Below are 27,699 nucleotides of genomic sequence, written 5' to 3'. Positions count from 1 at the left end.
TCTCAGCTCGGACCCCTCCTGCATCCAGACACCCAAAAGGTATCGCACAGCTTCGGGTGATTACACATGGCTGTAAAAATAGCTTCTAGAAGCAAATGCCAGCAACTTCTTCCAACATTAACACAACAGAATAAAACCAGTGTTCACTGCAGGCTGCAGAAACCCCCAGCTCCAGCCCACTGCAAACAACTGCCCTGCTCTGCTGCTCCTCCTGCTGTCGCAGCCCTAAGGGGAAGCAGTTGGGATTTTGCAGGAGACAAGGGCTCTGTACCCCAAGGACAGGAGCCTTTCACACTCTTTTAAAATTGGTCTCCACACTGCAGACTGAGGTTCCCTTGGTTTGCTTTTAAACAAGTCTTGCAACAACTGCAGATTGTGCTCACCTGGTCGCATCCTCTTCCCACTCGGGTTTCTGATAAAAAGAGAACTGGGATTTTCTTCTTGAGACAAATGCTCTTGGTTATGTTCCAGCCCCCAAACAAACACGCTCACACTGATGGAAGCAAAGCTCCCATAAATCGAACCAGGTCAGCGTGTCTCATACCCAGGATGAAAAGCTCCTTTGTGCAGCAGCACGCAGGCCCCGAGCGATGTAGATGAGCCAGCAAACACAGCCAAGAGCTCGTCCTGCGCCCTCCTTAACGTTTCTATTTCAAAGCTTTTCCAATCTCCAGCTCTGCTCCCTGTGCCACTCTGCTGAAGCCAGGCAAAGAGGGCAAATGAGGGAATTTCAGTCCTTCACTGACACTTCGTGGGTTTCCAGGCTCTCAAGTCTAACACTAAAACCAGCACAGACTGAATATGACCACTCAGTAGCTGTCACTGTCAAATGTAATCCCCAGACAAAAGTCTCCTCGCTGGCTTGTGTTTCAGGCACCTCCCTGGCTGTGGCCACCTCATTGTGACCCACCAAGAAGCAGCTCCAAAGACCCCTGGAAGTGTGAGCCAGACTCCAGCACCTAATAAGATTCCTTTAAGCAGCCTGAGCTGACTAAAGCTGTTCCACTAAGAGTTTCTTCCGCTAAGGGCTTAAACTGAAAACATTCACCCATCCAGGGTGAGCAAACACAAGCGTGAGTGAGGTGAGGTGGCACAGAAAGGAGAGGCTGGATCCAGGTGAATTAACCACTGCAAGTTCTGGTACATTCAACAAGACACAGCCAAAAAAAAAAAAAAAAAAGATCACCTCCAGCTTATGCCTTGATCCAAGAAGAGAAAAGACTGCAAGTCAAGACTAAGAAGGGGAAACAGAAGGAAGGATAAAATGAAAAGCTCAGCAGCTCAGTTATCTTCTTGCTCCCCAGGAGTCCTGCATAAAGAGAGGCAGGTCTCCCAACAAAGTGCAGGAGGCAGGTTCACTTTCAGCAGTTTGCCTGGGAACCAGGAGAGCTCTCCTGTGGGTATGAGGAACAAGGACTGGGCTCACTGGGAAGCAGTGAGCCCACACGTGAAAGAGGATGGTCCTTCCCTTGTGATTCAGTGCCAAGGAAAGGCCATGCCAAAGAGGGCTGGAGGCCACGTGCTCCTGCTCCCCAAGAAAGGTCAAACCTTCCCCTTTGCCCCCAGGCTGGATGCTGCACCCAACCAAGGGTGCTCTTGCCAGGAGGACAAACGGACACGGGCGCTCAGAAATGATGAGCCATGGCAAGTGCTAGGAAAAGGCTGGAAAGGGAGAGAAAAACTGAAAGCACCATATGGAGAAACAAAAGAGGATCCCACGAGAGAGGAACAATGAAATCCTGTACCACAGGCACGGAAACGGTCTGATTTCTCTCTAACAGCCACATCCGAGACCGGCGCAGCTGAACCACTGCCCCAGCACTGGGGACACCCACGTGGCTCCCACCCTGCGAGTGGTAGGGAAGGAAAGCCTCGGCCTTACCGCATGTGGTCGGGCAATCTGCACCGGATAGGACATGGCGTGCGGGGGGTAGCGCGGCTCGGCCGCGCGCCAGCTCTGCGTCACGGGCTGCGTGGAGCCAGACATGTCGGAAGAGCAGGCACGGCGGTCGCTGCTTCCAAATCACCAACAAAGGATTAGGAGAGCCGAGAGCTCCTCTTCATCGTGTGTGTGCTCTCCACGTCACGCAATAGCTGGAAGGAAACAGGAAAGCAGCAGGTTAAAATTCAGTCAACCGCAGTCCCACGAGACAACCGAACATCAGGCCTTGGGCGATCACCAAAACCTCACTGCCCTCGCAATTCCCCAGCAGCCCCGTTTTCCATCTGGCAAACCTCACTGCCAAGTTTTTTTTGTAGATTACTCCTATCACAGGAAGTCCAAGTACAAGATTTTTCCCAAATATTTCCCATCCAATTTCCCCGGAAAGCCTTCGCCCAGCACCAGCAGGACCAGGAAGCCAAATTGCCAGCAATTTATTTGGGTCCTGTTGATCTCTAAGTCTCTTGGAGATGGGTGTTTTTTTGCAGGGTGACTCAGTTTCCAAAAACACAGTCAAGAGTTTTGGCATTTCAACACAAGGTCCAAAAAGGCACAAGGTCCCTCCCTAGCCCATTCCTTTCGACATCCACACTCTCACATGTCAGTGGCTCTTCTTTCCAAGCTGTGGCCACTTTTGTAGCCCTCTGAGGTAAGCCCTGATCTAATGGCAGGAGGGACACCAGGCACCAACCCCGCCTGCAGCTGTGTCCATCCATGAAGCTACACTAAAACCCAGGACTAAAGCAATGTCACACACCCCCAGTGCCACCCGGATCAGCCTTTCTGACAGGAACCAAGAGCCAGAGAACACACCACAGCCCTGAGGGTATTTTCACAAACACCCATCACTCCTGTACCACCTGTTGCAATTCCTTTAACAGCTGCAACAAAATCAGGAAAACCAACAAAGTGGGAAGGTGCCGCTTGGCCCCAAGGGGAGATTTACAAGTCACTGATTTTTATAGATACTTCACATTGTTTGCTTGATGATGATTTTAAGCCTCCTGGGTTTTGTCTAGATTACAGTGAAAAAGTAGCAAAGGTCTAAATGCTGCCGCCCTTCATCACTGTCAGTGTGAGGTGCATTAACTATTACTCCGAAATTAACAGTTAGTTATACAAAGCATCCATTCCCAGTGCTGCCTTCCTGGGTCAGGGGATGTTATCAGGACTGATCCCAAGCAGGGACAGCCCCAGCTCCCTGGGATCCATTCTGCATCCCACACAGTGCTGTGCATGCTTGCACGCCTCCTCCCCAGCGCAGGTACATGCTCTGTGTGGATTTGTGCAAGGCTTTAGGCAGTATCAAACTCTTCCATCAGCACACCAGGAACAGCAAAGGAAACTTCCAGCGCCATGAGCTGCCAGCAGCCTCTCCCCACACTTGTGGTCTCTGTGCATGGGGAGCACAGCCAGCCCCAGCCAACGCAATTTCAACTGAAACAGCAGTTGGTGTGTACAAAAACCAAAAAGGGGGCGGGAAAGCAGGAAAAAAAAAAGAAAAAAGAAAGAGGAAGCTTTTCTTTTTCTATTTCTTTTCCCTCCTGTGACACCACAGACGAGCCCGTACTGATAAACCCCTCGCTATCTGCTGCAGGCAGGCACAGGGCTGCCTCGCTGGTTTGCCAGCATCGACACAGCCTCAGAGCCAGAAATAAACCAAACCAAGGCAACAGCCCCTGGCAGCCAGGCACGACAAGCGGCCCGTGGCAAGCAGCCCAGGGAGGCCCTCTCACACAGGGGTCAAATCTTGCAGAAATCATCTTTTCAGCAAATCCCCATGAAACCTAAGGATGACAGACAGACAAGGACATCACCATGCTCCTAATGAGGGTCAGGTGAGTCTCTTCAGAAAAAGGTATTTTGCCAAGTGACAAATGGAGAAAGACAAGGTTTAGCTCTCAAGGCAGGGTGCAAAGGGACAACCAGGTCCCTCCTGCTTTCAGCTCATTCCCTGCACAAGAGCTGGGATTCCCCCCCCAGTTCTGGACCCACAGATCCCTGCTGAGCCCCAGGGCACCTTACCTGCCAGCCCAGGGAAGCACCGGTGGCCTGGGAGCAGCCCAACCCTGATCCCAGACGAGACAGCCTCCCCATGCAGGAGTTTGGCATGCTCAGTGCGATCCACCCCGGGCAGGAAAGCCCCTGTGCACGCGGGGGAATTCAGAGGCACCCAGAACACGCGTATTTATACTTCCAGTATGACTGTCCCACTTCCCCTCACACTTCCGACTGGATGGGATTTTAATCACCAACTCCCACCCTAAGCTGGGGGCTGTGCCAGGAGCATGTGGTTCAACACCCACTGCGCTCACCCTCCAGGGACACAGCAGCACCCTCCCAGGAGACACCAGCACCCTTCCCAGCTCTCCTGCAGCCCGTGTGCTGCTCTAGGGGCAAACCCTCCCTGCAGCTGCCAAGGACATGTGCACAGGGCTCTCGAGGGCTCCAAAAGCTCAGCGGGATCTGCAGTAATTTAAGGTACTTTCCCAATAACAGATTCAAACTCGGACATCTTGGCTTATGGCCAGCTACAAGTTAATTAGCACATGTAAAAAAAAAAAAAAAAAAAAAGTATGTATGTATATACATACACACACCCCAACCCGGAGTCCCTGGCAGCTTTCAGCAAGCCAAGGCTTCCTGGAAGCACAGCAGGTAGACCTGACCATGCTGAGGCAGCTGTCTACAGTAAAAGAAACAGGATGACTTTTTTGTAACTCTTCAGATCAGCAGTCCAGCTTAAAACACAGCACCAGGTGCCAAGCCACATGGTAGCAAGCTCTAAAACAGTTTAAAAGCCTTTTTGCCTTGGTCTGTGCAACTAAAAGTTAACTGTCTACTAGAGGAACACAGACACGGGATGAAGATACGGAGGCCAACAAAACCATCCTGCACCAAGGCACAGTGTCTGTGAGCCGTGTCCTGCATTAATCACAAGCTAGCCGGAGCACAAAAGGATTTTTCCTTAACGAGGGCAGCAAACCACCTCTGTCTCTATTGAGGCTTTGTTAGAAGCCCTGGGAAGACAAAAGTAAAAATCACACGTTCCTTGCAAACAGGCAAGAAGCACTGTCCACGCGTTTCCACATCTGCAAGCAGCAGGTCTGCAGCAGGATCTCAGCGCAAGCCCAAGGCCCTGGATGTTTTTCCTACTGCAGTAGGACTGTGGGCTGGAGCCAAGCAAAGTCACCAAAGCACGGGGCAGCTCCACAGATGCCTCAGATCACACCTCAGGTCCCATTTTTACACTCTATGTGCCCAGCCCAGCACCATTCTGGGGAGGAGGGTCCGTGACCAGCAGGCAAAAAGGCTGTGGGTGCTCCCACTGGGCAGTAAAGTGGGAGCACATCTTGCTGGGGATGCACTGGTGCCCTTCAGAGCTGGGTGCAGCTGGGACACCACTAGGCCACCTATTCCCAGCAAAAGACACCGGGGTGCCTCCTCCCCCGCAACTCTTTATTAATTATTTTTAAGAGAGGAATACAAACAATAGGAACAGATTAATGGAAGTAAGAGAGAGAGTGCAGCCAGGCTCTTTAAATCTTTAAAATCAAACTGTTTGGTTCTTACTTTCTCAACTGATTTTGATGAAGAACAGACATTGTCTCACAGGAAAGGTATTTCCCCCCCCAGTTGGAGTCTCCATCTGAGACTGTTTTACCCATAGACCTGCATTAGCCATTACAGCCCTAGGTACCAGAAGATTTACGGTCTCTGATTAGGAACAGGAGAAAGCTGGAGGTTATCACCAAAACCAGAATCAGGGCTACAACACGAACCTGCGGATGAGGTGAGTGCCCATAGAACCTCCTCTACCTGTTTATTTCCACCTGTTGACTCACAGGGTTCTGTCCCACTGCTGAAGCTTTCAAAACTCCCCCATCCTCCCCCTGCCACCACCCTGCTCTCCTGTTTTTCCTCTTCATGTACCATTTACTGTCTAAAATTGTTTCCCCATCACCTGTTCTCCCAATTCACACCACAAAAGCACACTACAAGCCTCTGCAAGTTGCTGCTGGCTGGCCCACATGCCAAGGAACTCTGCCTGCACGCCCAGCTGCCCCAGCGCCTGCCAGCTCCCAGCAGTGTCCCCCAGCCCTGGCACAGCCTGGGCTAATGGGGTGCACAGCACTGGGCCAAGCACATTCACATCCAGCCCAAAGAATGGGCACAGATGAGTCCACAACACCCTGCAGGCACCTATGGATTCCCAGCCAACAGCACTTGGACACGGGGCTGTACAGCTCCATCCTGGACCTTCAGTGCAGCTCCTGACTGCAGCAAAGCCTACCACTGATAAGGCAGGACCCTGCTAAAACTCTATAGGTCGAAAATAAGAGGTTTGCAATTCAATCCAGTTGCAAAAAAATCTAATTAACATGATTCAACACACTTGTTGCTCTTCCAAGTTAGAGCCAACCTTCCTGATCGGTCCCTGACTCCTCAGGGAGAGCAGCATTCCCAGGTGAGGTCCCTGGCTTCACTGGCACAACACAAATGTGGGCCAGTTGCTGTAATTACCCCATGCCTTAGTTCATCTATCTGAAAGGTGAGAACAACAAAACACTCCCAGCTCACAGAAAATACTGGTTCATCTGTTCTCCTCAGAGGAGTTTTAAAGAGCCCAATGAAAACACATGGCTCAAGTTCAAAATACACTTTTTTGGTTTTTTTTTTAAAGCAAGGACATGCTGAAATAAGATTAACAGAATATTTTGTTTCCTAAGTCCAGAGTAATGTTACTCAACTTGTGGTCTACGGCCCATGGATGGTCTACAGACAACGTTAAGAGGCAGCCCACAAAATGACTGCAAAATACCTTATTAAAAGGCAAAACTAGTACCACCACACCATGCAGACACGGCAAACAAGCAAAATGCTGTTGGCACTCACCAGTGCATTTAACTGAAGAGTATTGACAACAAAGCTCATGTTTAATTACATTAAATGATGCAGTTTTTGGAAAAAACAACAAAGTCATCTTTAATCAAATGCTAAATACATGACAATTTTCCTCCTCAAACAAGAAATAAAAGGTATATATCCTCCAGTCAACTCACATATTTTGAAATAAAAGTTAAGGAGACCTTTGTAATGATGCTTACTTACTAGTGAGCTCTAATATCCACCTACAAGAGTCCGACCAACCATGATACCCAAAAAACCCCAGCACCCAGCTGTGTGTGGCACAGAAGAGCACACTGCTCGTCAGCTGCCGCCCCACTGACGTGCAGCTCCAGATCAAAACCAGACCTGAAAAGCAGCTAAGAGATTTACTCACTCTTGCTTTAAAGGACTAGTGGAAGCAGAAATAATTAAGATGCAATGAAAAGGGGTAGAGAGACATTCCTAAGAAATGCACCACAACGTAACGTTAATGGATTTGTCTAATCAATATGTGCATGAAATTTTCTTGGAAGACAGTTGACATTATACACAAATATTTGTATGTACTGGATCTATGAAGTCCTTTCAAGAGGAAAGCAGGCCATCTGCCACAAATTTAGGGCTCTATTCAAAACAACAAAGATGACAATGTCAGTGTCTGCAGCCCAGGAATCCACAGTTCAGTCACAGCAGAGCACAGAGGTTTTACATTAACATTGCAGAATGGGGTCAACAGGAAAGATCAGGCACATCCTGAGCTCTGTGGCATGAAGGAGAGGTTCTTTCAACCTCAGGGATCAAGGCTTATACCTGCATGTGATCCTAAAACACTTTCCTTGCTTTGGAGGAGTACAGAAGCCAAGCCAGACTGGCAGCACTCTGCATATGACAGTCAGACCCTGCAGTTCCTCAGCTGCCCCTCCAACAGCAGTACCCAGAACAGCTCTTGTCCCATTCCACAGCTCACCCGCTGGCAGAGCTCTCCTCCCTGTTCTCTTTTGTCCAGATGACTTCTGAACTAGATTTTTTTCCTTGCCTGACCAACGGTGCGGATGCACAAGCAATTACGGCAGCAGATCTGGGGGAAGAAGGGCCTTGCAGCACCATGACAGAGTTGCTCAGAGCAGGGTGTTGCCCTTCTAAGAAGGTACAAACAGTCCCTAAGGCCATGGAGAACATGTCAGCAGCTCAGGAGCCGAAGTCTCTCATCCTGGTTTGGTGTCTCATAGCTGCAATCAGGCTGCATCAGCTCTCCCAACCACAGCATGGCTCCACACAGAACCGATTCCAATCCCTGATGAAAGATGACTTCTCTGCCCTGCTCCTATTACTGCCCAAAGCCGCAAAGCAGGATTTGCCACTTGCATTTCTCCTTTTCAATCTATCCAAGCTATTTTGGGCATGGGACCCAAGTTTAGCTCTGCCCCAAGATAACCTTTGCCAGCATTTGTGTACAGATCTTGGCACCGCAGCGGCACGAAGCAAGGTCAGAGCGTTGGATTTGCCAGCCCCATTCCCAGTTGGTTTCGAAAAGCAAGTTTGCCAGACCAGCTGCTCCCCGCAGCAGCACGGCACTGGCCTGATGCTTCTGGAAAGGACATGCTGACTGTGCACTGCAATTCCTGTCCCTGACAAGCCTCGCTCAGACCCCAACCCACAGCAGGAGAATCTGATTCCCCGAGAGCTGATGAGACATCTGCGCACCCGCCCCAGCACTCCTCCTTGTCAGGGGAGCACCTGCAGGGGATTTCACACGCTTTAAATACATCTCAGCCCTCAGCAAAGGGGCTGCAAGTGACCTTGTGATGGTTCCCAGAGGGACATGTATGTGCTTAAAAGAACAAGACTGACCCATTTCTCTTTGCAGGAGCACTTGGCCGTCACTCGCCAGCTGCAGGGACATCATCTTATTAAAATGCACAAGCCACCAAGTGCCAGCCTGGCCATGGCTCCAGCCTCAGGTCAGCATCAACATGGCCGGTCTGAGTCTTTGCTTTTCAAACCCACTATAATGTGCTTCTTTTCCTTTAGTCTCCTTACTCCCATTGTTGGATTTCCCCCTTCTAACCAATTTAAAAACATAAGCGCCTCCCAGTTTTGCAGTTGAGACTGGTAAACCATGCAGACAACCCACGGCTCTTTGAACAGTGAGCCTGTCAGCAAGGATGTGATGGCAGAGCTGCTCCTGTTATGCAACAGCATCGCTGCTCCCGTGCCAGGGCACCCACAGCCCTGCAAAGCCGTTCCCATGCTGCTCCGCCGGACGCGGGAGAGCCGGCACGCACACGGCCACACGCAACCCACAGCTACTGACTGGCAGCTGCAGCCTCGGTGCCCAAAAGGGACACTTCAAGTAATTACAGACAGTGACAAGGAACAGCGAAACAGAAACCCACACTACAAAAAAAAAAAAAAAAAAAAAAAAAAAAAAAAAAAAAAAAAAAAAAGTGGGGGGAGGTGGGATTTGGATCCATGCACAGGCCATTCATGGAACAAAGGAGTTATTTTAAGTCTGGGCTGGAAATAGAAAACAAATTAGACCATGCAAGGCCTTTGTTGAAGATGATCTGCAAAGACAAATGGAAACGCCTGGAGAGGAAATTAAAAAAAAAAAGCCAAACATGAAACCACCCGGGCACTGGGACTGCAAAGGGAAACAGGGCAGGGGACTGGAGAAGGAAAGGAAAGGAAAGGAGTGACAATCAGATGCCAGAGCACATATTAGGCAGCCAGAAAGGAGACAGATAAGAAAACCAGTGCAGGACAGCAAAAGCAGACTAACAGAATGGACTGGTAAACTCTAGGGATGGAAAAACTGCTGAAAATGCCCCATTTTGTGGTGGAAGCCTATCCCAGAGTTCCAGATACAGAAATGCAGGAGTTGAAACTAAAAAGCCCATCTGCTGGGGCAAGATGGGCTGTGCAAAGGAACAAACCAAACCCTGCTCCTCCTCTGCCCAACCCCCTGTCTGGCAGCCTGGCATGCTGCAATATTTGCCCTGTGCTGCCACATCCACCTGGGACGGGATCCAAGCAATTTTAACCATGGTGCAAGTGCAGACAGCCTGTTCCAGGGCAAAGCTCCTCACCTCACTCCCAGATCTCATTTCTCCTCGGTCTCTTCCCTGCTCACTCTATACAACATCTTTCCCACTTCAGCTACCCCCCTCTTACATTAAACATGGGCTTAAATGCTGGAACCGCTAGGCAGTTCTAATCTCAGTTGAATAAACACACACCAGCAAGTTTAAATCAAAAAACCCCACGCAATCGCTTGCTGACAATGATACTGTAACCATGTGGCTATTTCAGCCACGCTCCCAAGTGCATTAAACAGCACATTAACGACAGTCGCTGTAACAACACATCACCACTGCGGCCCCTTGCTGCTCCCAGGAGCTAACCTAAAGCCCAGGCTACCCAGACAAACAAGGCTTTTAAAATGCAAGGCAGATTACAAAGCACCTGCGAGATTTATTTATATATTTTGCACAGAACACGCTGCTCATTTGATTTTCAAACCCTTCAGCTCATGTTGCTAAAGAGACAGGTCCTCTGATGTCTTGGGCACGTTCATGAAAGTGAGGGGAGTCATCTCCTCCAGATCCTTTTGTTGAACAAATTACTCAGCTCAAGAGTGACATTTTCGGTTATTTACATGCTGAATAAAGAAGGGAAATTCATTTTCTGGAGTTCCTAAGATAAGTTCTTTGAGGCATATTGTACCGCTAAACATCTTCTCCTTTCGCACGTTCCCAATTTTCAAAGGCGACAAAACATCTTTGCCTTCTAAATTATTCCTTTTCTTTCATGATCCTCTAATGATTCAGGAGTCTAAACCTCACACGAGGATCTTTGAAGAGCACCAACTGCCAGCATAAAAGCTGAACTATTATGACAAACTGCACAATTTAATGCCTCCCTAGGAAGACATGTGCAAAGGAACAAAATTACCCTAGGGAACCAAAACGAAGCCTGCAAATAAATTAAATGACCTGTAAACCAAGGTACTCAAAAATATATGAGATGCTATGCAGCTGTGTCATAAAATATCACTAAAGGAGGGAGTCTTTTGGGAGCAGAGCTGTTTTAAACAAACCCATTTCACTCCTGGTTTTCACTGCAGTTGCCACACATACCCAGCACACCCCTGCACCCCAGATTCTGGATGGGAACTGAAGTAACGCTACCTCAGTCACTTGTGATGGTCTGTCACACACCAGCTCTGAACCCTCCCCTAGGTCTTCCTCCTAACAGCCTCCAGGTAATTACTAGCAGATAGAGCCAATTTTCAGCCCAGGTTAATAACTGAATTCCAGCTATTTGTTCCTGCACATTGCTGCTGCTTTCAATTCTCCCCAGGAACACCGATGAGAAGTTCTGGCTCACTGCTGGCCCAGAGAAAGGAGCTGCTCATTAGTTCACAGCACATCAGTCGGACAGACAGGTCTAAGCGGTAGGAGCCATTAATTGGGTATGCTCTGCTATCCTTGTCTAGGTAATTAATAGCTTCTAGACAGAAAGTCAAAGTCTCTCTAGAGGCACCAAAAAATTCCAATGTTTGCATACAATGAGGACAATTTGCAGTGAGGGAAGGGGAGCAAGGAAAACATCACCTCCACCTCCTCCTCCATCCCCTTGTCAAATACCCCGTACATAAACCACAGCCCACTGCAGCAAGAGGCCTGGGCTGCAGCAAACCTGTTCTGAATCCACAGAGGAGTCTTACCCTGAAAAGAAGAAAAAGCTTGCACAGCTCCAGCTCCCTCCAGCTTCACTCCAAGGCAAATGGAACTTTGCAGGAGCCAGGCTTTGGGTTGTTTCTACAGACGGGCTTACAAAACAGATGGGGATTCCTGATGTGTTTAATAACTGAACTCGTGCAAGTGGGCAAACGGGATTTCAGTGCTTCCCTGCCAAGCTCAGTCCTGCTGACAACAAGCTGTCCAAAGCTGTCAGTCACTCCCCAGCAGACCAGAAGTCCTGCCTTGCTGATCAGGACACTTCTCAAACTGCAGCCTGGTCGGACCCTTTGTCATTTGCCTCTCCTGGGCTCGGAGCAATGGTTTTCAGCCTGCCATTTAAAAGTTCCTGGGAGCCTGTGGACTAGTTTGCAGGAGTCCTTGAAAGATGACCGTAATTCATGCTACACAGATGAGACATCTTGAAGGGTCTGCTCTTCCAGGGAGAGGCAATGAGCGCCAGCAAGACGGGGTCAGAAGACTCTGGCCTCCCTGCCCTGTCACATGGGAGGGAGGGGAGACTTTTGCCTTGTTTGCTGGCAAAATGCCCAGCCCCTGGGCTATCAGTCCATCCTGTTTAGCAATTGCTGAACTCAAAGCTATTAAGGAGTAATAATTAATAACTACTTAATAAAAACCCCCTCAGCTGCCAATGTCAAGCTATTCCCAAGATGAGTCACTGGCCCAATTTGCTGCTGCCACTGTGCAGGCATAGGCAGGTACCTCCTGTCCACCTCCACCTGTCCTGGGGCCGAGGTTTCAAAGGGCTCCTCACCTTTCAGCAGTGTAACAGAAACAAAGAAAACCATGAGGGAAACATCTGACACCAAGCAATCCTCCTCATCTGGGCAGCACAGCTCCTGGGCACACAGCAGCTCTAGCTCCGAGTCACTGAACTCAGACCAAGCTGGTCTGGACAAGAGCACTGGGAATGCCAGCATAGGAAATAGGAGAGCCATAGTTTCCCAAGGTCAAATACTGCTTTTGTGGAGCTATAGAAACAAATTATGGCATAATAATCTTTCCAGAGTCCGTCTGGGAGGTACTTAAGGATGCTTCCCAGTACCTTCATGCATTGAGCAAATAACCTTGATGAAGGACTCAGATTTAAACTAAGATGAACGCTCGTTATGCACAGCAAGAAAAGACATGGCATCCAAAATTGTCTCTGCTGAGGCAACGAGTTTCCTGTGGTATCACGTTGAAACAGAGCAGCTTACACAGGGATAACTAAGACGATTATTGTCCCCAAATCTCCATGACTTCTGCTTGGGCAGCTGAGCTGCTCATGAGACAACTGCCTTTAACAACCCCAGTACTTTACCAGGAGTAGCCAATGATGGTGCATTTCACTGAAAATAGCTGTGGTGCCTGTGAGGGCTCTGTACCACAGCACACGGCCCTTCCCACTACTGCAAAGCTCTCAAGCCCACCCAGGGAACGTGAATCCAACCAAGCCACCCCTGCCTCCTGCCAGCCACAGACCCTGCCCTCACAGAACGCCTTACTGTGGGAAAGGCACTGGAAAAGTGACTCTCCTAGGGAAAAGACAGCACAGAAGTGAAGAGTTCAGGGGAAAAAAAAAAAGAAAAACTGAAGCCAAATGCTTTTTAAATAGACAAGAGGCAATAACAGCACTCCAGGTGTAAAGCAGTCACATCAGGGGATACTCCTCTGCACAGCTGGGCAGTTTGTGTGCACTCCTGGGGCTCTCTTGCATGGGAAAGTCCTTATTTGTCCATCTTGGGAGCTGCAATTCCAGAAGAATTCACACCACTGGGTACTGATTACAGCTCGGTAGGCACAGACATGCCACTTCAAACTGGAAAAACAGCAAGTCTCTGTATTTGGGAGAACTCTCCATTTTTAAGTTGTACAGGAATTTTTACGGATGAACACAGCACACACACACGCACACACACCCCCCTCTCCATGAAGCTCTGTTGCATGCTTTACCCAGGAAATTCAGTCTGCTTTAATACAAAAAACTTGACCACAATTTCAACCAATGGAAGAACTGCCTGCCCTTCAAAAGGAGCAATGTCATCCTCCCAGCAGCTGGGAAATACCAGGTTTCCCACACAACCACTGCCAGACTCTCCCAGCACTTCCAGAGCCTCCCAGCAGTAGCTCCGCACAGCTCAGGGATGCTGCCTTGCAGGACACAGATGACTCAGGTGGAAGGTTGTTGACTGACTTAGGCAGGCAGGATAGGGAGCTCCTTAGTCCTCCTCCCACAGCTCTGGTTTAAGGGGTGTGGAATGACTTAATTATGCCCCTCAAGGCAGGAAGAAGTCACTTGTCTTTAAATACTCAAACTTTTATTGAGTTAACAAGTTTTAACAAGGTCAAGGCTTGAACAGTAAACTCCTACCCAAAGGGGAATTCACTGTTTCCCCTCTTGCAATTCATTAGTGTCCCCCAGAGTTTATTTCTTATCCCTGGGTTAAAGTGATAAACTTTACAGACAGAGAAAAATCAAGGAAAGAAAGTACTTGAGCAGTTAGACAGGGTAAATAAACCTCAATTTTCTTTATCCTACTGCAATGTCCCAGAGAAGCACCTGGCACTCTACACAACACCCACACACATCCCCTTGGAGGGGGCCACAGGCAGGATGGCAGAGGGCACCCTCATCTGTCATCTCCTGCCCAGCACAGGGTGAGCTCTGGGAAACCCCCTCCCGTTCAAACCACTGTGGTCTCTGCACTGCAAACAGCTGCAGAACAGCTGGCTGGGGGCTGAACAATGGGCTCAGGCCACTGGAGCCAACCCCTTCTCCCTCCGTTTCCTACGGCATGGCTCGCTGCCGACGAGTAGGAAATCTCCAGAAACACACAAATCTTGCAGACAGATGCTAGAGGTAAAGAAATGAATTTTGAACTGTTTAGCAACATGGAAAGAGAAATATTAACTGCAGCCTTCCCCAAAACCACCTCCCTGCTCCCCAGCCCAAGCCTGGAAAAGGCTTCCCAGTTTTGTTTTCACATCAGCCACTCACAGGGCAGGACCATTCCCACGTCCCCATGTGCTCATTTACATCATCAGCCTTGCCACAATATTTCCAAGTCCTACAAGCTCAGCCTGCCAAGGACATAGCACAGCATTACCATTCAAACATACACCTCTCACCAAGATCATTCAACCATGTGAGCAGGAAGTCACCTACTAGAGGCAGGAGTGGGGACAGAGGAAAACTCAGCCCTTGCCAAATTTTATCTACTTCCTACAGCCCCGTGAGAAGTGCAGAGCATCAGGGATGTACCTTGCTCAAGCTGTATTTGAGAGGTCCTACTCACTGTCCACTTGAGAATCCCTCAGAAGCAGTTACTGACCTGAGCAGAAGTGCCATCAACTGGATATAAAGAAGTTTTAGTTTCTCCGAGCAGGAGTTTGTACTGGTTTGACTGAATCTGCTTTTAAATCAGGTCTGTTTAAACTGGAGCTGGTTTCCTGCTGCGATTCAGATATCCCATTACACAGCTCATCCCAGCTGCCAGCTCTGTACAGCTCAAGCAAACGGAAAGTTGAGCAGCTCACGGAAAAAAATGCTTTTATACGCAAACAAAGAAGTCAGATTGAAAAAAAACCCCGTCTTCTATAATCCTGTGTACAGAATTTACCTCTAGGTTCTGGTACTTGGTTAAATGAAGGTAAGGACTGGCTGCATGGGGGTCGCACAATCTGATCTAGTGGAAGGTATGGGGGGCAGGGGGCTGGAACTAGATGATCTTCAAGGTCCTTTCAAACCCCACCCATTCTAAGATTCTAGGAAAACTCAGAAGGCAGCACACTTCTGGACACAGAGCAGGATGCAGAGCTTAGCCTGCACCTCTTCTCTTCCAAAGCAACCCTCCCGCTCTCCCACTCCAACCCAGCCTCTCCAATGAAATTCCAGTTTGGCATCCCTTGCCTCCAAGCAAACCACTCTCTTCCCTTTACAGCTTTTAGTTCCCTCAGCCTAGATCCCACAGGGCCCCAGGGGAAAGTGCAGGAGCCCACCTGCTCTAGCAGCAAGCCAGGGCAGCTGGGATGTGCTTGAATAGTCACCAGCATCACCAGGGCTCTGCTCCGAGGCAGCAAAGAGCTCTGTCAGAGCTGCTCCCAAGGGCAGAAGCAAGGGAGCAGATTGTACTTCTGTGCCTTAAACACACCAAGAACAATCTGTAACAAGGTACTTAATACTTCAACACAGGAAAGGCCTAAAATATAATTTCTGTCAACTAACTTGGCGTTATAGGTCCACAGCCTCTTTTATTAGCTAAATGCTAATGGAGCTACAATACATCAGGTCCCATTTTAAAAGTCACAAATAGTTTATAAAGGCTTAATCAATCATTAAATAGGTGTTTGAATAAATGGCTAAATCAATCATTATAAGCCCTAGCTCTAAGTAAGCTATCGGACTTGGTAATAATCTGCAATATCTCCAGCTGAGATTCCCACACCTACGTATATGACCCCATCATGTCACAGACCTGAAGAACAGAACATGCTATCTGTCATTTCTTAACTATTTGTACATAGGTTTTAATGTAATTATAGACCATATATTGCCACATTCCATGTAGGTGATGTTAAAAATACAGATGAAACATTGTGAGCACTAAAAAGTGGTCCTTTGGGATGGCACTAGAGAATATTTAATAAAGGCAAAAGCTGCAGGCTAATTTCCCCTGGGAGTTCCTATTTAGAGCCTGTCGCACTAAGAATCCATCACAGACAGCACTGATTCACCCACACCAGAGAGAAAAACCCCTCTTCCTCCCCCACTGCCAGTCACCAGGATATCACCTTCAGTAAATGAAGGAGCACCTCTTCCAGAGCACTGCCAACACATCCCAGCTGCTGACCCTCACTCGCTCACTTTGCGGGCTGCGAACCTGAGCATGGCCAGCCACCTCCAGGGGCTGTGAACATCCCACCACAGGTGAGCATCCAGAGAGGAGAGAGGGCATCCCTCTGCTCAGATGCTTGCTCAGCTTGGAGGAGACTGCTTAGCAGCCTGAGGTGCATCCAGTGCCAGTTGCTCCCAGCTTGAGCAACTGGGACTTCAGGAACTGCACGCTCCAGGTCTGACCCACAAAGCTGAGTTTCTCCACAAAGAGAAGACGATGCTTGGCAGCAGCAAATCCCATCCTTGCTCTTTGGCTTCACACACGAGCAGCCTGTGCTCCCTCGTCCAACAAGGGGTTCTGAAGCAGACAGGTGAGGTGACAGAATGAGCTTCACATCTTTAGATGGAGCTCATGACACTAAGATATTTAGCATAGCATTTCTCAGGGAATAGAGGGGGAAAGAAACCTAACAAATGTCCTCCCACCATCCTCCCCAGCATGGAGAGCCTGAGCTCAACCTGGGGCTACGTGCTTGAGAGGGATGGGAGGAGAAAGGGCCAGCTGAGCAGGAAGGGAAATACCTCTTCAACTCCAGCAAGACCAGATCACTGCCAAGAAATGCACCACCAGTTCCTCATTGGCTTTACTGAGAGAAGTTAAAAACAATAGCACTGATGCACACAGCTGGAGCAGATGTTTTTAATTCTTCACTGCTCACAAGCAGCAGCTTTTCCTCCCCTCCTGCTCACCCACCTACCCTCTCTGCAGGTATCCAGCAGTGGGAGTGTGATGGAGAGGGATGGAGCAAGCTCTTCCCCAGTGCCAGAGCCATCCCTTAGAGTTCCCACCCCAGCCTCTCTCATGAACCTGCCTGAGGAGGATTGTGATCAAGCTCTTGTGTTTGATCCTCCTGTCATTCATGCCAGGTAACCTTTGTAAATACTGTCCAGAAATCCCAAAGAGCAAACCAGGCTGCAAGAGATGCAGTTTAACACGTAGACTGATACATTAAAGTCGCTCACACCCTGCAGCACTACTGTTCTATTTGGCATACTAACCCAAAGGTTAGTTACCAGCAGGTATTCAAATTTCAAAGTAAAACAGTTAACTTTAAACCATTTAAAGTCTGTATCACAGCCATGTGTGCTAAGTCGAGAAGGGAAAGGCATCCTGTCTGACGGTTTTAAAAGATTTTAGGTCACTGTCCCTTATGCAATGAGAGTTACTCAGCTGGATAAGATCAGCCATTAAGCAGGATTACAAATTTATCTTCCCTCGGTAGTGTGATCTTCTACTAATAATCGTATCACGAAAAATAATACAGAAAATGTTTTAAGAATTGCCCTTTGAGGCACTAGCAAAGCACAAATGCTCACATGGCAAAAGGCAAAATCTTGTCTTTTAACTGCAAGGATGCTGCAAAATACTGAGGTGGGCAAAGAGGCAGAAAACAAAACACCACAGCCACGGCGTGAATAGCAGCAGAAGAAAACTCTGGCAGTGCTGAGACCCTGCAAATCAAACCAGGGGGGCTCAGTTCAGAGGGAAGATGTGAAGCATCACCAGCCGACTCACCCCAATTAGCCAGGATTTGACGCACTCTGCTTCCCATGGTACCTTTCTGTAACTTAGATCTGGGCAGGACCTCCCTGCCCCAGGACAGTAAAAATAAATACAGACACAATCTAAGACATCCAATCCCTTGAGAGAATTAAGACAGTTTTTACAGTCTCCCTCCCAGCCCCAGTCACACGCTGCCTTCGCTCAGCACAGAGCAGAGGCAGCTCCAGGAGCAGTGCTGGCCATCAGCTGCCCCACGCCTCGCAGGGTGGGTACATCCCACTTCCCCATCACCATCTGCAGTGACCCTTCAATCACATCCCGCTAATCACTGCACCAGGGAACAGTGGACTACTCCAGCCATGACATCATTGGCAGATTTGATTACAGTGCTGATTACATCATCACCCACAAGAGATTATGCAGCTTTCCAAATGGCACCAGCAGCTTCTAAATAGCTTAGCTGGAGGAAACCACGAAGGACATATATATTTCAGAAGTCTCAGGCCGTAAGTTTAATGGAAGAACTTTCAACACTATCTTTTGGAAATATCCGTGCACGGACAAAGTATTTTCACATGCCGTTGCTCATGTCAGTGAGCCAGCACATGCTTAGGAGAATATTTTGGTTCCTGGAAAAGTCACACGCACGGCCAGTGAAGGACTCTGCATGAGCGTAACCAGAAGAACGTCACTGCCCGTCGCGGGGCAACAGGCAACCCCAGATTTGCCAAGTGCACCATAAGGAATGTGTGTGCTGAACCATCTCGCTCCAGGGTGGGAAAAATACTTTTAAAAGCCTATTTAAATGACTTTCAAGAGAAGATAAAGAAGTTTAATAACAGGAACTCAATTGAGAAGCAAGCACCCATTACAGAATCTGGCACTGTGAGTCCAGGAGCGTGAGAAGGACAGTGTTTTGCTGTCCCCATACCACACACCAGCATTAGCTCTGTCACGGGGTGCTGCTGCTTGCTCAGCCTTCCCTCCTCTGCGTGGACTATTTGCAGAAACAGCATTAAAGCAACCATCAAGCAGATGCTTGAAAAATGCAGAATGACGTTCAAATGACATCTATCCATAAATCAGCCCAAACCACAAACATCTGAAGAAGATTTTCACTTAATCCAATTTACTGTAATCTCTCTCTTTAGTTAAAATGACAGAAATGTCAAAATGGGACTTTACTCCTCTGTCAAAGCATCTCATGGTGAAAAAGGAAAATAAGCAGGCTCTCGCACGCAGCACCACTTATTAGGTTAGAAATGTCAAAACTGTACTTTGATTCTCACTATTAGCAGTCACATCCACATGCTGTGCCCTTCTGTTTCACTTCATTTCCCCCAAAAGTGAGCACAGAGCATATGCTCCATGCCAAGCATCATCCAGGCAAAACCACAAGTTCCCCGTTTTTGCTCCTGATGATCCTTGTGCTCATCTCTGTCTGGGAGCACGCAGACTCTCCCAAGACCTCTCAGATCACACAGAAACAGGCTGATTTACCATCAAAGCTCTCAGGAGGACTGTGTTCTGCTGCTTCCAAAAAAATAAAACAATGATCCAAGCCTGCTCAACAGACCAACCTCAAATTGCTTTCCCCTATCTCCCCACATTGATTAGCAAATGGGGTAATTGACTGTCTGCCTGGGAGTTAAGCTCGTGTGTGTCCACATATATATTTCCTTGTGTGAGAGTGTGTATCGCTTTCCCCAATGGTCACAAAAATTAAGCCATTATCCAAGAGTCCAGGAAAGTGAAAGAAAAATACCTACTGTCAGGAGTGGGGTCTTCATGCATTATTTAACAAGAACTCTGTTGGCAAAACTGGTGTTGTTTTTATATAAAAGCTAATAGAAATTGTACCTCCAGGTGTCAAAACACTGATGGTAATTCCTGCTGCCTCAGACATCTTGATGTTTCAATTTTAGCAGTATGAGGAGCCTGCAGGGAATCCAAGAGGGTAAAGTGCTTGTACTCAAAGAGAAGCAGAGAGAAGGAGAGCCTTTTTATTTCTTTATAAAGGGCTCAGGGGAACAGTTCTACTCACTGGAATTATCAGATCTGGTTCCCCTGATCCTTCCCTTCCTTGAAAGAGGAAAGAGCAAGATAGGCTAACAAGGAGTGATTGTATTGTGTTGACAGGGGGAAAAAAAAATCCACGAGGCTGCTATGGAGAAGCAAAAAGACAAAGAATTGGTGAACAGAAGACATCACTGGGGTGCAGCAGCACAAGAGCAGCTGGAAGTAACAGGACGCTTCAATGATCCACAAGGAACAGACAAGCTGCATGGGAGGAGCAATTTTAATACAGGTTGGGTTTTATTAAGTTTGTGCCTAAAAGCACAGCGACATGTAGGACCCCTCACTGACTTCCAACTGCTGTTCTTCAGCCCATCACACCTCCACAGAGCAACGACGGGGCTGTGAAACAGTAAGAGACTAAGACACATCAAGAGTTCTCTCCCTGACCACCCCAGAAGGTACAGCCAACCCCAGCCAAAATCAGAGACATGGCAAAGGCACGAGGTAGCAAATAAACTGACATTTCAATAGTCAATTATGGCACCTATGAAACAGTGGTTTCAGGCCAACACCACACCTGAAAACCACAGACAGTGCAGGCCACTGTCCCCAAGCACCCCAATGGAGGCTGCAGGGAGGAGGGTACAGCTGTCCAAATCCACCCTCCTGGGCTGCAGCGTGTAGGAACGCCCCAGGGACCACCTCACAATCTGGGCAGTCCTGTTTCCATATCACTTCCACCATGGGATGGAGGGGGGGGGGACGGACAGACAAGAAGAAAACAATAGCTCAGGAATCCACACACAGCTCAGCATGGAGTTCAAGGGAAAAGAAAAACAGCTTCTCCAGGCAGCCACTCAGCCAGGGACACAAAGGTCTTGGAGAGATCCTTCATTGGGTCATGAACTTTCGCAACCCCACTGCAAAAACAGCACTGAGGAAATTCCCGAGGAAAAGTAAATGGACACAAGAGAGAGCTCAGACAAGGAATGCCAGGACTGCTGCTGATCCCATTTCACCGAAGCACATGCCCAGTCTCCTTCCACGTGGCAGCCCACCAAACAGCACAACCACCCCGTGGAGCTGCATCCAGCGTACCCCAGATCCTGCCGTGCCTTGTACCTGGAGCACAGCAGGGATCAGGGAGCGACCAGGGCACTCCCCTCCCACACGGATCTGATCCTATAAGGTTTTCCCAGAGATCTGTACCAGGCCCCCTCCCCACTCTGTCTGCCCAGGCATCACTTACGGCTCACTAACACTTCAGGGATGAGCGGTCATTGCTCCCCCCCACTCCGAGAGAGTCATTTGTTGCCTTCTTGCTCCTCCAGCCATGTCTCACAGTGCGTGGTATAAACTTTAAGAGGCAATGACCTCATCGGAGCTGGGAAGAGGGAGGCGGGGAAATTGGCGACTTGCCACCTTCTCATTTTTCACATAAGAAAAATAATTTATGAGTGAAAGCCCATTTTATTCATCTGAAAAATAATAATAATAATAACAATAATAATAATAAAATTCTACTAAAAGCAGCAGGCCTGCCTTGGAGTGCATCACTCGCACGGCAGCTCCTGGAGCAGCCTACAGCAGCCATCACACCTACCTGGGGTGATGCAGATGGGACCCCCAGCACTCCCAGGACACCCTGCTCCAAGGCACAGGCCCCCCAGCACCCCCAGCCACCCCTCACTGCTCCCCAACCCTGCAGAACACACCGGCTACGGTGCAAGCATCCCTCCCGTCTCCGTTAAAGCTAGCTTCCATTAAGGCGCAGGGAGGGACTTCCAGCTCTCTCTAATTTGTAACTCCTCCAAAAGGGCAATTAAGCAGCCAAACCGTAGCTGCGACTGGGATTTCAGCTCAGTTCTCTGGGATGAGGCCATCAGACAGGGCTCTGCAGTGAGCAGTAACTCCAAGGCATGTCATTAATTTTGCCCAGACATGTATCACACCCCATTTCAGAACGCACACGGAGCATGTGTGCGGTGCTCTGCAGACGCAGGATACACGGATCCTGCATACTCACACATTTTATATACTCGTATTACTTATGTTATAGATTCACACATACATTACTCATAGCTCTTAAGAACAGAACATACAGTTCATCTTGGCATGAATCCCAGAGAACGGGGGGAAAAAAAAAAGAGCGCCCAAAAACCCCTGCAGTAACAAATCCAACTTGCATTGAATCCAACAGCATCTGTGGTAGGAGTTAGAGCAGTATTATGGATCACTAAATGATTGAATTATTTTGTGTAACACACCCATGTGTCTCTGATAACACCAGGCAAACCTGCTGTTTTCAAGGGACATTTCCCCACTGAAAGCATGTCACCACTCTCCCAAGTTTTTGCCCATAACTGTGGGAAACTGTGGATAAAGCAGTTTATTTCTGCAGTGTGCATTCAACAAGCTGTTGTGTACATTGTTCCACTGAGGCACCCCCGTGTTTCAAGACAGGGCCCAAATATGTTCATACAGGACTGCAGCTGTCCCTAAAAAGTGCAGTTTCTCTTGAGTTACAAGTGCTGGACAACAGTGGAGTCCACTCTCAAGAGCAGTCTGGCACAGCAGTGGGGATATTTCATCTGTACACCCCATGCAACAGTGGCAAGAAGGCAGATTAGCATGGACTGAGAAGGTAACTTCTTAGCAGGACACCGTGCAAGGAAAGAAAACTTTAAAAAAATCACAGCACACAGCAGCTTCTATACACTTTGTAACCTCGGCAGCAAATCTGCAACATATCAAAGCATTCTTCTTCATCCCCTCCAAAAATGGGCTTCATTCACTCTTCGGAGCTTTACACCCAATGTAAAGAGATTTAAAAAGTCACAGTTGCAAGATTTGCAGTTACTGAAGGAGGACTGAGCACAGAGGAGCAGCACAGCTCACCCCAGCTCTGCCCTCCTGTCCCACCCGCAGCATCCCTCACCCCGCTGCCGCTTTCCAGCCCAGCAAAAGCCCCATCCCACCATCCCTCCTGGAATCCCCACCACACCAGAAGTGTCTTCCCCAGGATCACAGGACCACGATCCTCAGAACCAGCAAAACCACCCGTTCTCAAAGTTCTGCAGCAGAGTTCACCAGCAGTAACTCCCTGTATGCAACAGCCAGCACCAAAACAGCAGCTGCAAACTCCCACTGGCCTGACCGAAGTCAAAACACACCGAGCGCTGCTTTTCAGGCAAACCCAAATTACAGCATCATCTGCTGACTGCTCCCAGGACGAACAAGCCCACATTAATTACAGGCTAAAGTTTGCAATTCAACTCTCAAAAGCATGAAACATCAGCAAAACTGCTTTGATCCCACTGACAAATCTCATCTCCAGCCGACGGAGCAACACGTGAGACCAAGAAGTCCAGGAAAAAAAAAAAAAAATTTCCAAACTTTTTCTCTCCTTTTTCCTTGTTGCCACCCTCCCGCTAAAATTACATGCCCCCGGCAAGGAGGGCTGGAGGGATAAAATCACCTCAGAAAGCAGCAGGGGCTCACAAAACCTCACACTTCACCTCCACCGGCAAGCAGCCGGGCAACCGCAGGAGCGTGTGCTCGGTCTCCAGCATTAAACACTGTTTCTGTGTCGCCGGGCCAAGTCCCAGCTTTTCAAAGCAACTTCTTTCTGCTGTGGCCTAGTTTAGTTCTCCACACAAAATGCCACCAAAACAAAAGCCGCCCAGCCAGCCAGGGGAGGGAAGTGGGGGGTACTTACCTAGCAGCATCCCCACATCACCTCCTGCATCTTTAGCAGCCACCCTCTTAACTTCAAAATAAATAAATAAAGCAAGGCCACACAGCCTTAAAACCAATCTGGAAATGAAATGGAAAGCCTGTAATTATTTCTCAATGCTCCTGCCAGTCTCAGCCTATAAACACAGTGGATTACATAAGTCCACCCCTCCTGTTTTGAAGCCAAAAGTATGAGCTTTTCCTCCAGCTCTGGCAGCAAGTAATAATTCCTCGTCGGCATGGCAACGCTGGCTGGCTTCCAGCAGACAATGGGCGAGTTGAAATACTGCTACGGCCTTTTTATAGCTTAGCTCTGAAAAACCTCTAAAATATTAGCTATCTGATGGCTAACCCAACTTGACAACCTCTCCTCCTTTAACTATTTCCTTCCTGCACCGCCAGCAGGCATTGTCCAGATGAACTGTCCAGGGTCACCGGGCAGTGGAGCAGGGAATGCTCCTCTTCCCAGGGACAGCACACAGGAACCGTTTCCCATCTACTGGATTTGTAGATTTGTCACAGACAGCATCTGCACTAACTGCCACAACCCCATCTGGGGTTTTCCAGGTTTGTTTCAGTCTGTTACTCAGCAGGTACATTTGCTCTGCTCGTTGGCTCCAGCAAGCTGCACACAAGGTTCCCCCTCCAGCTCGCCTGGCCTGAGAGAAAACAGACCACAAAATAACACTTTGTGCATGTGGTTCTGTTGCTGCCCTCCCGGGCAAGCTGCGAGCAGGCTGGCGGGGCTCCGGATGTGATATGCAGAGCTGCAGGGAAGCAAGATGCTTTACAAATCCTCTCTCATCAAGTGCTGGGAGAATTCATGTGTCCTTCTGGGATAGTACTGCAGGGATGTCCTGGAGAACCAACTGCATTCGAGATGCCCTGTGTCCCTGTGGCAGTCTAAAGTAACCTGCCCATAAAGCTTGGACTTATTCTGAAGCTGAATGAGTTAAAAGCAGTAACGCATCCCGGCAAGACTGAGAAACAGCAACAAAACTCAAACAGAAGAGGAAAAGACACTCAAGCCATCATTAATGTCAGTGGTGTAGGAAGGCTGATGAAGTTAAGGAGCTTTGTGATTGAGTTTCAACCAAATCCTACTGAAGCGAGCAGCTAACACACACACACACAGCAGTTCCCAAGATCATGTGAAGTTAATATTTACCCTGACTACACACACACACACACACTCTGTCCAGGATGACCCCACCATTTCCACACCCTGACACAGACCTGACCACCTGAAGGCCAGCAGGTCCCAGTCTCATTTACACCTCTGAGCAGGAGCTCAGCGAGTGCCACTGCCGTGTGCTGGCTCACTGCAACCCAGAGTAAAACTCGCCCCAAGGGCTGGGAGATCCTCTGCAATTTGTTGAATTTTGCAAGTTAGCAAATAAGCAAAGAAAACAATAGAAATTAAAGAGAAAACTGAAAAACAGCAGGGCCAAGGCCACCACAAGAACACAGCTCCATTCTCAGTGCTCAGTTCTGAAAACAGTGTTGCCAGTGTTCACAATCAAGCTCCACGTCTAGCAATAACTCTGGGAAACCCGAAGGCTCCTGCTCTGTGCTGGTGGCTGGTGGCTCTCCATGGCCAGCCCTCTGCACACAGCAGCCCACTGCCCCCATGATCTCCAGGAAAGGCTTGAATGCACAACCCCTGGGAGTCTTTAACACTCAAAACCAGAAGGCAAACAAAAAAACAACATTTCTTTCTAAATCTCATTAGGTTGCAGAGCATGATTATGATTTTCTAATGTGTAAAGGTGATAACACTGCTTGCAGCTCTAGTTCAATTAATTATTTTATGGGAATAAACATACCAGGAGAGACTAAATGCAAACCATAAAGGTTCCTTGGTACATGTCATGCTCAGAGTTGCTCAGCCTTTGATACAAGGCTACAATTCCTAATGCCACAGAAGAGCCTAATTCCCACAGTAAAAAAAAAAAAAAAGTCAAGCAATCATCTTAGCACAAACCAGGATGCAGAACACCCTGGCAGATGCTGGTTCCTATACCAGCAAGATAGCCAAGAGCAGCAGCTGTTGCTGCTGATAATTAAATACACATTGTGCTACCACAGAGCCAGGCAAAGCCACACACGAGGGGGCAGAAAACCAGACCTGTCATGGAGCATCTACCTGAATCCCATGAGCTCAGAATGGGCTGAAGTTAAGAGATGTCAACCTTAAATCTCTTGATGTTGCTTTTTCATATGAGGACTCAGGGTCACACGGCTGGAACACTTGTGCTTTCTAGGTGAGAACAGCAATTTAGTTTCTTTTTAATGGCAAATTTTCTGGGTTTCACCCCAGTAAGTTACAGGTGAACAAGCCACAGAGAACTGAAACCTAAGAACTTCCACAGGAATGGGATTTAGCCCCGCTCTGCTGAATGCCACAGACACAGCTCTATCTCATGCTCCTCTATTCCAGGGAAACCTCAGTGTGTCTCAGGATACCCTCCTGAGCAGACTGCATTTGATCCCAGTCTCCTGCCCCTTGCCCCAAAACTTCCATCCCAATTTGCTATTACCAAGATGACATTTAAGAGCATGACTACAAAACACCCTCTTCCCAGCCTGAAAAATACCCCAAACTATTAGGGAAAGCCAAAGTTGGTATTTCTTCCTGCGTGTAACACACCATGTGCATGTGCCTGCAAAGACAGCACCTTAAGGTGGGCATCAGGAGTCACAAGAAAGAGAAAATAGTAAAGTCAGGGCTAAAACAGCTGGAGAAACCTTACACAGACCAACCTCTGTTCTCTAGGCAAGGAACACCCATCCCCACCATGACCCCAGACACACGGATGGATGATGCAAGATGGGGGAATAACAACTACAAAACCCTGCTGAAACTTTAAACTGGCATCACACTACACACGCTCCTCCAGCTTAAACCTTTAATTAAACAAGCTATTCTTTACAGTGCTGGAGCCACTCCAACTCCCATTGTTAAATTTAAAATAAAACCCCACAACCCCACAGCATCTGTAAGACATTAAAACATTCAATACTGACTTCTTTATTCAGCTTTAAGACATCATTTAATAATTTTTCCTCTCAAACCCCAAATCTACAGATTTAGAGGAAATAACCACCAGCACCTCTTACAGAATGGTTTTTTTTAAATGAGCCTTCTGCAATAATATCCTTGACCTTTAACAATTCCAGACCGATTGTGCGCTCGATCATGTACAGCCTCCGGACAGACTGCACAGCCAGGGCGCGTTCAGTGCTGGGTGTCAGGATGAAGCAGAGTCTGCAGCTTGGAAGCCAGCTCCAAATACAATCCATTCATGCACAGGGACAAAACAAGAAGGCAGATTTGACCACAGAAAATCTCTGTGAGCACAAGAAAAATACATTAGGAAAATCAATTTTGATCACTGCTAATAAAGCTGGAAACACAAGCCAGAACCTTGTTGTTATAACCTCCATTATTCCAAGGTGGGTCTTCACTTCTCCTGCTCTCCCTGGAGAAGGAGCCACTTGCAGCCACTTACAGCTCCTGTACCACCACTCAGGTGGTTCCCGTGCCCTGGAAAGCACATGTTCAGCCATGCCAAGGGATCCAGACATGATGGACTTTCCTGACGGGACCAGGAGAAGAACCTGGGCTGAATGCCAGCCTCTGCAAAGTCACGTGGAGACTCTATTCACCCATCACTGCAGGGGGAGCAGGATTACAAGCTGAAATATCACCCATTAGCAGCCTCTGAAAACGTGCTGGCAGGCCATGACAAACCTCCAGGTTTCCATAAAGCTCCTGTAACTTTTAACAACACTGCTGGTATTCCTCCTGTAACCAGTTTCACAGCCTCTGAAATATTTCGGTGTCAGGTGGAAGAGTAGGTGACCCAAAGATCAGCACTGTGCCCGAGGTGCACCTTGGCTCCACAAGCAGCCTGCCCAGGTAGGGGTACCAGATCAGGGACTGGTTCCCACCAGCAAACAGCCAGCC

The 27,699-nt window shown here is 48.4% G+C and overlaps 1 protein-coding gene across 7 annotated transcripts in view; it reads right to left on the bottom strand.

Moving 5' to 3' along the window:
• Positions 1–27,699, bottom strand: part of NCOR2 (nuclear receptor corepressor 2) — a 228,483-nt gene that overhangs the window by 153,295 nt on the left and 47,489 nt on the right. For 6 of the 7 annotated variants that reach the window (XM_082293756.1, XM_082293762.1, XM_082293759.1 and 3 more), the window contains exon 2: positions 1,883–2,094. In XM_082293756.1, coding sequence (XP_082149882.1) covers positions 1,883–1,987 — 105 coding nt within the window. In that variant the 5' untranslated portion in view covers positions 1,988–2,094. Of the gene's footprint in view, positions 1–1,882; positions 2,095–2,235; positions 2,288–27,699 lie in introns of those variants that run through there. The other variant, XM_082293757.1, reaches the window with a different exon arrangement.

The sequence above is a fragment of the Coloeus monedula genome (genome assembly GCF_965178545.1).
Source record: "Coloeus monedula genome assembly, chromosome: 18".
NCBI classification, from domain to species: Eukaryota; Metazoa; Chordata; class Aves; order Passeriformes; family Corvidae; genus Coloeus; species Coloeus monedula.
Note: the sequence above shows the minus strand (reverse complement) of the source record. Positions and strands in the feature narration are given on the sequence as shown.